This window comes from Seriola lalandi, unplaced genomic scaffold, assembly GCF_002814215.2.
Source record: "Seriola lalandi dorsalis isolate HSWRI2012SDOR001 ecotype SW California unplaced genomic scaffold, Sedor1 jcf7180002054962, whole genome shotgun sequence".
Classification (NCBI taxonomy): domain Eukaryota; kingdom Metazoa; phylum Chordata; class Actinopteri; order Carangiformes; family Carangidae; genus Seriola; species Seriola lalandi.
The window spans coordinates 295,660-308,442 of record NW_019525513.1 but is presented as its reverse complement, the minus strand read 5'-3'; the positions used below and the strand labels follow the sequence as shown (position 1 = coordinate 308,442).

Sequence of the window (12,783 nt, the reverse complement as noted above, 5' to 3'; positions counted from 1 at the left end):
TCTCTTCTTGTGATTCCTCTGCCAGACGTGTACGGTGAAAGCTGTTAAGAATCCAGACAATACAATGAGTTTAAGAACTCTTTGAGTAATACTTAAGGAGCGTTAGTGATTATTGGATGTAGTCTAAAGCTGAGCAGGCACATGGCCAAGACAATTACCAGTGTTACCAAATGTGGTCCGTGAGGCTCTCAAGACATTTTCTTAAATAGCCAACAAATGAATCAAACTTTCCATGAACAAAACTGACACATCCAGCATCCAGACTTTTTTTTTTTTTTGCCTTGTGGCGGTTTCCCCGTCAGGAGAGGCATGTAGAAGGGTGGAAGCTAATAAAAGCCGAGACAGGTCCGGAGAGAAGACGTGACTGCAACGCGTGAATGCAATGCAATTCTTGTAACCTACACCGCTGCTGCTGCTGCTGCTGCTGCAGGAGAGAGACCTGGAGAGGCTGAACACCATGAGAGGAGACACCAACTGCCCTCGTCACACTTTACAATCTGCATCTGCTTTTACCTTGCATGGCTCAGTATAGTGTAGTGCTTTTATATAATGAGGATTATTATTATATATAGAGAGTACTATCTTCTACCTTTGAATATTCCTTACTCATATTCTTTACATGCACCCATCTAGTGAAAGAGACAGTGGATAATACAAGTGGCATGTTCAGGCTTCATTGTGTCTTTGCAACTTGGCAGGAGCTCGTACACATGCAGATACAAACCCAGAAACGTACACACAGTTTAATATTGTATGAAGACATATTGATTCTCTAAAGTTTGCAGTGATAACATATAGACTCGGCTCTCCGGCTCCCAGGCAATGAGCCGTTAGCAAACATACAGCAGCTTATGGCATGTTTTAGCTTTAAAGAGACTATTTGTAAGTTTCCTTTTCCTCCGCCGCTGAACGTGGTTTCTTGCTGGGAGTGGGTGGTGGTGATGAGGTGACGAGGTCATACTACGTCTTCTGAGCGGCGCTACTTCTTCAGGGCAAGCTCAGACTGGACGCCACGGTTGACTCCCTATCGGAAAGTGACGAGACAATCTGGCTGGAATGGGGCTAGCTAGTTAGCGTGCTAAGTTTGGTGAAAGAGAACAGGAGCTGACATTAGTGTTTCCACCTCTTAGAAAGCTCTTGGCAAGTAAAGGAATAAAGTTTGATGCTGAATTTGCAACTTTTTCTTTCTAGACTGGTAAATAAACAGCTGACAACAACAAACAATAAACAATAAACAACCCAGCCCATGATGATGATGGTTAAAACTTCTTTATTTGCGTCATAAAATCTAAATATTGAAACTGATATTTGATTTAAAATGGTATTTCTAAAATATATGTCAGTGTGTTATGTTTTCATGTGGGAGCAGCGGAGCTGTGTGGCTCTTTCGTATCCTCTGTGAAGAGCCAGAGCTGGCTAGTGTAAGTGGGTCACAGCTCCGCCCTGCTGCTGCGTGGCGGAGTTCAATGAGCCTGACTGAAACCCTCCTTAGGCTGATTCAGGGAGAAATAATGGGGCCAGCGACTCCCAATCCCCTCAAGAGCCGCGGCACAGCACGGCAGCAAGCTGGCAGGGAGGCCCAGTGGAGCACAGGGTGGACGATGTTGCCAAAGGAGCCGCTATTCCCCCTTATAAGACCCACTCACATGCTTGTAATCTACGGTGCATACCGCACATGCTGTTCTGATGTACAGTGCAACGGGGGCATCGAGTCCAGACTGTTCATAAAGAATTGCCTTTTAAAGTTCAATTTCACATGATTATTTCCAGTTTGGCCGCCGGCAGCAGATCAGAGCACCAACAAAACAAGTGTGGGTTACAGGTTTAATTCCCACTGGAGCTACTTACACAGTTTCACGAGTGCACATGATCTGTTTATCTAACCAATTTCCCATGAATGACAGATTTCAAAACTAGCATACATGACTGTTGTCCAATAGATAATCAACAGAGCTGGTGCTGGTTTCTGGAGATCATTTGCTCACAGGATTCAAAGCATTAACTCCAACATAAAACCTGATTCGCTTCATGTTACAGTGCTGAGAATGACTCACTTCTGCGGCACATTCACCTCCTGTGAAATGCACAAAAAAGAAATATCCTCGTGTACTGTTATAATCATACTTCAGTGTAATACCCTGCTTCTGCTGACTCTTCACAATATGTTCTTTCTCAGTGAAAGTGGAGTCACTGCAGTGAAAACAAGTGCAACTAATGAGAAGTGACTGTAAACCAATACCTGGCTCTGTGATCAATATTTTAATTACATCTTAGAACCATGATGCTGCTCCTTCACATGTGTTTATTCACGCAGAAGTGGAGGGAAATAAGTGGGATTTCCTCTTTTGCTGGAGTTATTGCTCTACAGTTACACTCAGTTTTTCTAATAGCATCTCTACATTTACACCTTCTCTCACCCAGAGTGATGCAACATTTCATTTGTTTACACAACTGTAAACATGGAAAAGTGAAAGAGGGATTATCTTGTTATTGCTACTCATGCTACCAGGTGGAATCAGGTTGTGTAGTTACTCACATCTTAGCTATTTAACAGCAAGTACAGCTCACATGTTCTCAATGCAGTAAAGTTTTAATATACAGTTATACAAGTTTATAAATCATCAAAGGTTCTGTGTATATATATATATATATATCAAAGTTATACACGTGTATTTACAGGGGAGGGATAAAGGTCTTTGAGTCTGCACGCCTCCTTCTTCTTCTCCACCTCTTCCTGTTTCTGTACACTCAGTCCAGACTTGTGCAGCCAGCGCAGCGCCCTGGACGACATCGGCCTCGCTGCTTCTTCAGAGGAACAAGGAGGGGAAGAGCACATTAAAACATGCAGCGTTAAATAAGTAGAACGATGCAGTTTGAAACTAATGGATAGAAAGGAGTTAGGTACTTTCAGAGGGGCGGTGGTGGGTGGAGTCGGTTGGGTGGAGCTCCTCTTCAGGAGTCTGCTCTCCAACCCAGTTGTTGATCAGAGGTTTTCTTCCTCTCTGCTCCTGACTCCTCACTTCAGAGGTCGGGCTCTTTGAGCTGCGTTGAGCTGCCTCGGCCTCCTCGCGCCTCCTCTGCTGCTCCTCCAAAAAGTGTATTTATTAGCCTACGTGTTGGCAGATGTTAGCATGCTAACACGCTAAATACAAAGAAACTACAGAGAACATTACACCTTAATGACTTGTCATTGTGAGGCCACACAATACACTATGTGTTATTGTCATGCAAGTTGTGAAAGACGGCAAAATATGATTTGTCAGGTACCGACATGTAGCACAGCTAGCGTAGCCATGATGATAACATGCAGCTGCTAATAAACACTGCAGTTTCCCTCCATTGCTTCCCATCGCTGACCACAAAGGCACTTTTTGTCAGCCCGAGCGCCAGACAGTTACGCCGCTTTGATGTCATTTTGAAATTGGAAATTTCCTGATTTTAAAAGACACAGGAAATGTCACAAGTTCTAATAAATCAAACCTCCAAAATCACATGATGATGACACAGATTTCATGACTGCAGCACCACAGCTTGTCCGCATGTGTGTACAAGCATTTGATTGTGAATGTGATGCTAAATTTGGGAATAATTATAGGGCATCCAGGAATAGATCAGGTATGGACACACACACACACACACACACAATAACTTCAAAGGAGCATCCTGTACACTGTATTTTAAGGACCCATAACTGTTGCTGTACAAGCCTGAGAATTTCACTTCCCTGGCACTCTTTATTTTCACAAGCTCTTTGTTCAGGAAGAAAACCAGCAACAACAAAAGCCTCATGCAACAAAGACTGTCCTTCTTCTTTTCCTGTTGTTTGCCTTCAGACCAGAATAGGTTTCATTAAAGAAAAAAAAGGAAGAGAAAGTGATTTTCTTTTTTTTCCAGGCAGACAGACAGTGCAGAGGGGGGTGAGGAACATTGTGTCCCTCCTGGTGGCTTGGTGGTGGGGTCTTATGTAAGGCTGGTTTCTGCCTGGCAGCAGAGCAAAGCTCCACTGACAGTGTCACACTGCTAATTAATACACACCAGCTAGAGGTTTGCCCTCATTGGCTGCTTGTGTGTGTTTACTGGAGATTTTGTAACTTGGTAAAATGATGCCCATAAGAATATTAAAGTGACACAACTGCATTAAAATATAAACATATTGTGAGTGTGGGATATTTTATTTCATCTCAGCGTTTGGTATTTTGAGGGGACACTCCAGATGAGACCCAAGGCACCCACTTAAATTGATATGTGTAATGGGAGCAGTAATAGCCTGAAAGCTGCACACTTTTTTTTCTTAATGTGCATTAAAAAAAAAGACACTGATTTATTAAACATGACCAAATAAAATGTTCCTAGAGAGAAGAGAGAGAGAGGAGATGGTGAAATACAGTGAGATGGTTTTTGAGTGGCGTATTTGTCAGCCCTGCTAGCAGCTTTGTGCCAGTGCTCTGAGCTAAATGCTAACGTCAATGAACCAAGATTCATTGCACGCTGCTAATGAAAATAAAATGGCAGCAAGCAACACTGACAGCTTTACACTTTTAAATGTAAGTATTTGGTTTGAGCTCAGTTAAACAGTTAACGGCACGACTGTTAAAACCAAATGGCCTTGAAACCTCAAGTCAGGAGCACAGCAAAGACGCTCTGACGCGGTTAGCATGGCTACAAATAAAAGCTATATAGTGTAATGCTTGAGTCTGAGAGACAGTAAGCTGTATGTCACATAAGCATCAGTGAAGTGAGTGCAGTCTTTATATCTTCCCATGTGGATCATGTGTTTTAAGTCAGACAAAGTCTTACATTTGCTGCCGCACATACGACAGATTTGTTGTTGCTATTTGTTGGTACCTACGTTGAACAATAAGATACTTCCACACACTGTTTCTCAGTCCTGCCCCTATTTTCAATCGTTAGTTTAGTTCACTGACAGGTCCCTGAAGGCATCCATAGGTCAAGCTGGCAGTAGAGTTTAAGATCTGCCGGTATGTTGCACGCATGGACTGTTAATCTTAAATTCCAACAGAATAAAAAAGTGACAACTCTATTTGTCATTGTGAAACACACCGAGTCATTCCTGCACTCTGCCCACTTTTCTGTGGAGGAAAATGTGTCAAAATATAATCTACACAGCTTTTCGTCAACAGCTTTAACTGGGACAATTTGTTCAGTAAAATGTAGTTCCACACAAAACCGTCCAATACCAGACTAGAAATTCTGTCAGGGAACATGTTTTGCAGTATTTTGGGATCTCTTATGTCTGTGCATGAAGTCCTAGAACCAGGAGGCGGTTAGCTTAGCTTAGCTTAGCAATCTTAGCAAAGACTGGAGGCAGAGGGAACCAGCTGACCTGGCTCTGTCCAAAGGTCAAAAGTCAGTCTGCTCCTCTAAAGCTCACTAATTAACACTAAAACTAACAATGAGCCTTTATGGGCTATTTCCATGTGTGTGCAAATGCCCAATGCCTGTATGTGCGCAGTCCATTAAAGCAGACAGATGTGTGCACCTCTGCTTTTTCCCTGCAGGACCCGTTTCGATTTGTCATTTAACATTAAGTCTGTGAACTCTACTGCAGCATAATGCAACAGAAATTAAATCCTCACCTATTTCCTGTAAATTCAAAATAGTCACATCATCATCTTTGCCTCGTTTTATGTGACAGTAGTGAAAATGAGGCATTGTCTAAATCTGTCGTGTTGTGTGCTCGGGATGATTTTTTTTCTTGAGCAAATTTCTTGTTTTTCCCAAATGATGCAGAAATGGCTTGATACAGTGAATTGTGCATGTAGCTGCTGTGAATGGGGGAAAAAGTTCCTTGGGGGAGCATCACCCCTGAATATTGACTTAAGTTGGGGCTAAGCCCCAAATGTTTACAATGTCTGGCTCCGCCCCTGCGTCCTGACCTCCCTGCACTCACTACACAGTCTTTTCTGGAGACGCGTGGCTTGGCAGGAAGTCATTGGCTCAGTATGAGTTTCCTGCCTCGGCCTCCGTCTGCAATAAAAAACACTAACAGAGAGAGAAAGTGTCGGCCGGAGAGTTCAGCTCCTCACTCTCCACAGGATGGAGGTGGGATATCCTCCTGTCTTGACGCACGGTCAGGAGGTTATTTGACTCTGTGCCAAGTGCATGACATTCCAGTGAGTACGGGAGAAGATAGTGAAGTCATATGAAACTTTTATGTTATAAAATCAATATATTAAAAAAATAAAGTGACCTTATATAACATCCCAATATCCAGTGGTCAAATGTTACAGCAGCTATTCCACCGTTACATAGGGTTGCTTTAAAGCATTTCTGAAAGTATAGATAATATATTTTTCTGCTTTTAACTTTATAGTACTAGTAGATAAAAGGTAATTCTGTAAGAAAAATATTATATTTTCATAATTTCATTACTATTATTGCAAAGAGAAGCATGCTGTTTGTCATTTAGGCTGCATGAACCGTTCTTTGTGGGAAGAGAAAATTTGAGACAAAGTTGTACCTCTTTAAATAAATTCATTTATTTCTGTAGGTTGCTATCCATAATCAGTACAGACAAAAGCAATACTTGACTACCAGATTTTATAAATCATTATTATCATCTCTTGTGAGCATCACAATAAACAGTATATTGATCTATGTACAATGGAAGACAACGACACATTCAAACTGAGTCAGTCCAAGATCAATCTGTAAAAGAAGAATCTGTCCATGGACACAGAAATGAGGGGGAAAGCGCTTTGAGACATGTCAAGAAACAGAGTTCCCAGCGACGAAAACAAAACACTTGGCAGAAAGAGAAATTTACAAGGAGCAAAAACAGCTTCTGCTCGCCACGAAAAGAAAAAACAAAATCATCGATGCAATGTTACATTTGGTTCCACGGTTGTAAACTAGATTGTATTTATGTCACTATTGCATATGCCATTAGGTAAAGTGTGTCAACAAGGCAAAGAGATCTCTATAATAAAATAGACAGAGTTTTTTTTTTTCATAGTCACAGAGACTGTGAGGGAGAAAAGCATACAATACACTGTACAACCCCAAAGCAAAAAAACCCATCCCCTTTTTAAAAATCGGTAGCCAAAGTCTTTACACAGGAATATCTTTGCAACATAGGTAAAATCTAAGTACTCTTTTTAGTTAAACTCTTTCTATGTACACAATATACACATTCAAGACTCTGAAGATAAATAGATACCACCGTTGTACAGCTCCAACATTACTTAACTTTGTCAAAAACGCCCCCCCCCACCCACCCACCCACCCCACCACATTATGTTTCTGCGGTGTTCCCACCAGCTCAGCGATACATTCAGACATGGTTGAAAGTTTTACAATCTAATGTACACTAAAGGGGTTTGTGAGCCGGTCGGAGTCAGCACAGTGGACGATGCAAAGACTACAGAATGGGGGATGTCGACAGAGGGCTTTCAGATGAAGTTATTACACATGCTCTGGCAGCCATTTTGGAGGTTGACAGCTCTCGGGAGGCAGCTCTATTTAACTTTTTCTTTTTCTTTTTTTAAATGTGATTTGTGACTGGAGATAATTTCTCTATTGATTAAAATGTTTAGTTTCTCTTAAAAAAGTCTAACAACAAATGAAAAGTTGAATTTATCAGCATTAAGCCTTGTTAAAGCCTTGGTGTGAGTAACTTAAGTTAGCCAATGTTTGCTAACGTTAGCTAATGTTAGCTACGCTACATGTTAGCATTTAGCATTATCCCAAACCTACTACTCGTGGCTGGTGTTCAGCAAACGTTTCACAGTCTTACTTTAAAGAAAGACTTTCGTAGCATTTAAAGTAAGAAATAACACATTCGTCTTACAGATTCAGAAGCAATTAACCTCCTAAGACCCGAACTCTTGCATGGCGTGCATTTTAATTTCTCTATGCTATTTAGGCTGATTGGGACCCGAGAAAAATGATGTCCACATATGAGGACATTAGTTTTAAATTTCGATTACTGAGTGGCAGTATAATATCCTCATATGTGGTCAACAGGCCCTTGTTGAGAAAAAGATAGTATTGTGGGGGTCCACATATGTGGACTCCAGGTCCTAGGAGGTTAAACATTGTTAGTTAATTCCTCAGCCTTACTTGGTCTGGTATGACCTATAGTGTAATTTACTAAAATAGTTTACTGACGTGATGACCCTTCTCTGCTAGTGCTAATATTGTGTTAGCATTTAGCATTATCTCATAACTGTTATACAGTAGTTACATAGTCTTACTTTAACTTGTTATTACATAACTGTCTTCAGCCGGCTCTGCTGCCATACAGTTATATTTTCCAGGCAGCTGACTCTCCAGTGAACCTCCATGATGGCGCCAGATGTGGCTCTTGGCCTCTCTTCTTCTACTACTCTGTTCTGCTCCTCCCCTCATGCACTCGTTCACCAGAAACCGTCTGGACTTTGCCCCCCCCCCCCCTTGATATTTTTTTCCATAGGCTCCACCCCCTCCGTTATCACCTCAGCTAGACAGTTGTACCATCAAATGATATCACAGCAGGGCAGCCGGCGCTGAGCTAAACAGCTGGCTGTAGGTTTGAAGGTAGGAGTGTGTGAGGTTTTCAGGCTCAAGTGACTGAGGAACTGTGGGAGGTACAGTGCATTCAGATGCCTGGTGTTGTGGGGTCTGAGCTGAGTTATAGAGACATGCATAACTCTTAGAGACATTTAGAAATATATTTCTTTAAGTCCAGCGTTTTGATTGGACAAAAAAATAAACTAGGTTAGAATAAATAAGAAATTAGTAATTAAGAAAATACTTTAATATCAATACGATAAATCAGCTCTCAAGCAGCCCCACTGTACTGTACATTTCTGAAATAATATATTTTAATGGTAAACTAGGCTTTTTACTTTCCACAAGAGAATAACAATATAGAGATGTAGGTCCAAACAGACATACCGTAATAGAATATTTATCTGTCATTTCATAGAAAACATAAGGACAATATAGACATTAAGGCATCGGGTAGGTCTTATCAGACATTCATCTTCCAAAAATAAATAAAATATCTAATCTAAATATAATTATGTACTCAGTGTACCTTGGTATCCTTGCTCCCTGGGCCCTGTCTATAGAAGGTTTCCTTGTTCACTGACATACCAGTTGGTCATACTTTCTCAGAAACACACTCGCACACATACAGGTAGTCATCAAACTACCCTCAAGTAAATAAATAACATCTGGGTACCATGAGAGCTTTGTTGTTGTCTGACTATCTTTGCTTCTGTGCTTGTGCCAAAAATTTGGCCAATGGCCTCGGAAAGCGCAGGGAACATGAGACACGCACACACACACAAAACACAAACACACTTGTCCTGCCTTTAGCAAACTCATGACATGCATAGATGGTGGCATGCTTGTTTCCTAAGCGTGTGTTTCCGTCTGTGTGTGTGTTTGTGTGTGTGTTGCTGAGGGTCCAGACAGTCTTTTAGGGCCACAGAGCCCAATGGGAGGGCAACGTTTTTAAATCCGAGCAGCAGGTTGGTGAAGACGCCAAGTCAGAGGACGGAGGAGTCGCTCAGTCTGAAAGAGACAAGACAGGAAAAAAAATAAGAGGAGAGTTAATGGAAAAATTCAATAACCTCAACAGCCTTTGCTTCACTTTAATTCTACTACATGACAACAGCAGCGGTTTATGTTTACATTCAGCGTTTATCTCACGCCTTTTAAACAAACTTGTGGAGAGCATTTCCCTCATTATACAACATTTACTGCCTTAGTGGGATGCATTGCTTTGCTTCTTTATATAAATATATAAACATTAACTGCATCACAGAGCTGGGACCCGCTCATCAACACATTATAGCCCGGTCGCCCCCACCGCCCCAGTCCTGTGCGTCGTTTTCTGTTCACAACGCACGACAGCCGATTTGCCCGGGAAGCTCTTGAAGGACGGTGGGGGGAGGCTGGCCGGCAACGGTCGTAATTACATAATCTGGGATGTGGAGTGATGGGGGTTGGGGGTTGGGGGGGGACGACAACTCCTGTCGCGCTGCTGTGTTGCTATGGGCACTCGCTGAACAGAGGAGGACCAGTTAGCAGCAGTGTGCAGTACAGTAGCTGATGCATCTCTGATATTATACACACAGAGAGACTGCGGCTGGTTTTAATCAAATTGGTAGTCTGTGTGTGTGTGTGTGTGTGTGTGTGTGTGTGTGTGTGTGTGTGTGCGTGTGTGTGTGGAGGGGGAGGGTGGGGACACTGTAAGAAGCGCTAAGAAGGAAGGATTTACTTGAAGTCAGGCTGGTGGTCAAAGGGTGGGACATTGGTCAACTGGAATCCTCCAGGAAGAGCTGGAGGGAGCTGCACAGCTGAACGTGCACGTGAAGGCGGCGCAGGGGCGAAGGAGACAACCTCTAGACAACATCCTCGCTGCAGTCATGTGTCATGAAACCACAGGAGAATTACACGGTCTTTGGGCTGGGACACTTGTGTCACTGTGAGGCTGATGAAGCTCCTTAAAAAGCCGTTGGATAACCTCAAAAATGTGCGGCGGTCAGAGCTGAAAGCGAGGCTGTTTTTCTTAATTCCTGAAAAGCTGCTGCTTTTGGAGCCGTCACCCAATACACATATAAAGAAGAAACGTATCATTAGATCTTTTTATAGATGTTTTTAACAGGAATAAATGATAAACAGGGAAGGATGAAGTGCAGCGGTGTTAAGTCACTAAATCCGAAGATAAGTCCCTGAATCTTATATAATTCTCTATTAAAACACCCAGAACTCACTTGCACATATACACTGATTCTATGTGATGCGTGAGATATTACCATTTGGTTGATTATTGCCTCATGGCTCACAGGGAACATTCCTCTATGATTTTATGGCCAGATTCCAATTAGATTTCTGTTGATTTTTAGCTCAATTACAATAAAAAAAAACATGTGGACATGCCCAAGTGCACAAATGCTGACACCTTGCGTTACGTATTCCCCCAGCTGCTGTCTGGGGAGTAGCCGCTGGCTCTCGTTGATCTACCCCTGGCCGTCTAATCTCGCCTGCGGAGGCTGTAATCTCATCTGGAGCCGTGGCTGGCTAAATGTGGGGAACGCTGGCCACGCAGTTATCTCGCAGCTAGCGCTTCTGTCTGGAACATCCCGGCCTACTTTAGCCCCCCGCCTCCCTGTGCCATGACACACACACACACACACACACACACACACACACACACACACACACACACACACACACACACACTGCCTGGAAACTCTGACACAGGAGCCCGCGGTGTTATGTGTGCATGTTTGTTCTCTATATATCAAGTAACATGGCATTTCTGGATTTCTTGGCTTTGGCTTTCTGCGCTGCTTTGCTATGTTTGCAAGATCTCAGCTTCAGTGCAGCTGGATGTAAATAAACCATTTCATAGCTTGTGTGTGTGTGTGTGTGTGTGTGTGTGTGTGTGTGTGAATTTGAGCTGGTGTGCAGGGAAGCAGCAGCAATGAATGGACTGAACAATCAAGCTGATGGCTGAAATCAGGTGTCACCTTTACGAGTAAGTCCACAAACACCAGAACAGAGTGTAACAGAGCTCCACAGGGTGATGACGACTCTCTACAGCCCTTATATGCAAATGTCTCAGTGTGTGTGTGTGTGTGAAGAGCAAAGAGCTACACCATCATTCACTATTGATTAATGTGCAGATTATTTTCTTGATTAATCGTTTGGTCAATGAAATGCTTTTAAAAAAAAAGTGACAATCTCCTGAAGACCGATATGATGATGTCATCAAACTGCTTCTTTTATCACGAGCCTCGAGTCTCTATAACATAAGATAGAAATCGATATGATAGATGATAACGATATTATTATCATATCTATATATATAATAATAAAAATAATAATGTGTGTTATTAACATCACATCAACATTTCATTTTGTTATTATTATTGTCAGAACCAGCATTTCACGACACGGCTACTCTGAACATGAAGGAGTGTTTCAGGACTCTGTAAGTCACAAGCTAAACTTGCCACAGACTCTCAAATTTATACATGATCATTATTGACTATCAAAATAGTTTCTGGTTATTTTTCTGTCAAATAATAACTGTTTCAACTCAAATGTAAAATTCTAGACAAAAACAGGAAAAGAGGGAACTGAGGAGTGATGATGTAAGTCTGAGTGGAGTGTGTGTGTGTGTGTGTGTGTGTGTGTGTGTGTGTGTGTGTGTTTTATGAGTTTAGTTAAAAACAGGTCTCTTCTCCCTCCCTGACTCGCACAACTTGTTATGACGGCATCATCTACTGAGCATGCTCAGAGCGAGCTAAGAGATGCATGGCTGCGCAGCCTGGCTCCTTTCGCTTACTGCCTCTTCTTCATCACACACACATACACACACACACACACATCACCGGAAATGCGTGCGACATAAATAAATATATATATAAAACATGCGCTGCGTGCATCATCTCTGTGACGACATCACTCGCAGTACTACAGACTGAATGACGTTCAGAGGAAGCGGGATTTGAGTAGATGGCCATGAATGCCTCTAATCTGTCCGACGAATTACACACACACACACACACACACACACACTCGCTGCTGATGGTCATGCTCTCTGCAGCCTGGGGGGCAGCAGATGGCTGGCTGTCATTAGTGGAAGGATAGTGAGTAAGTAGAAATGTGTGTGTGTGTGTGTGTGTGTGTGTGTGTGTGTGAGACATATAGTAGTGTGTATATGTTTACATGCTAGCGTGGGCACAGGCAGGGAAATTAGTGTAATGAGAGTGTTTGTGTGTGAAGATCGGGGTAGAGTGGCAGGTGTTTAACCCCCCCCCC

General features: G+C 42.4%; 1 protein-coding gene across 1 annotated transcript in view; it reads right to left on the bottom strand.

The window, feature by feature from the left end:
* Positions 1–6,474: 6,474 nt before the first annotated feature.
* The window catches only part of LOC111646010 (insulin receptor substrate 2-like), a 13,381-nt gene continuing 7,072 nt past the window's right edge, over positions 6,475–12,783 (bottom strand). Inside the window, exon 3 of the mRNA XM_023395374.2 lies at positions 6,475–9,522. Coding sequence (XP_023251142.1) covers positions 9,518–9,522 — 5 coding nt within the window. The 3' untranslated portion in view covers positions 6,475–9,517. The remainder of the gene's footprint in view (positions 9,523–12,783) is intronic.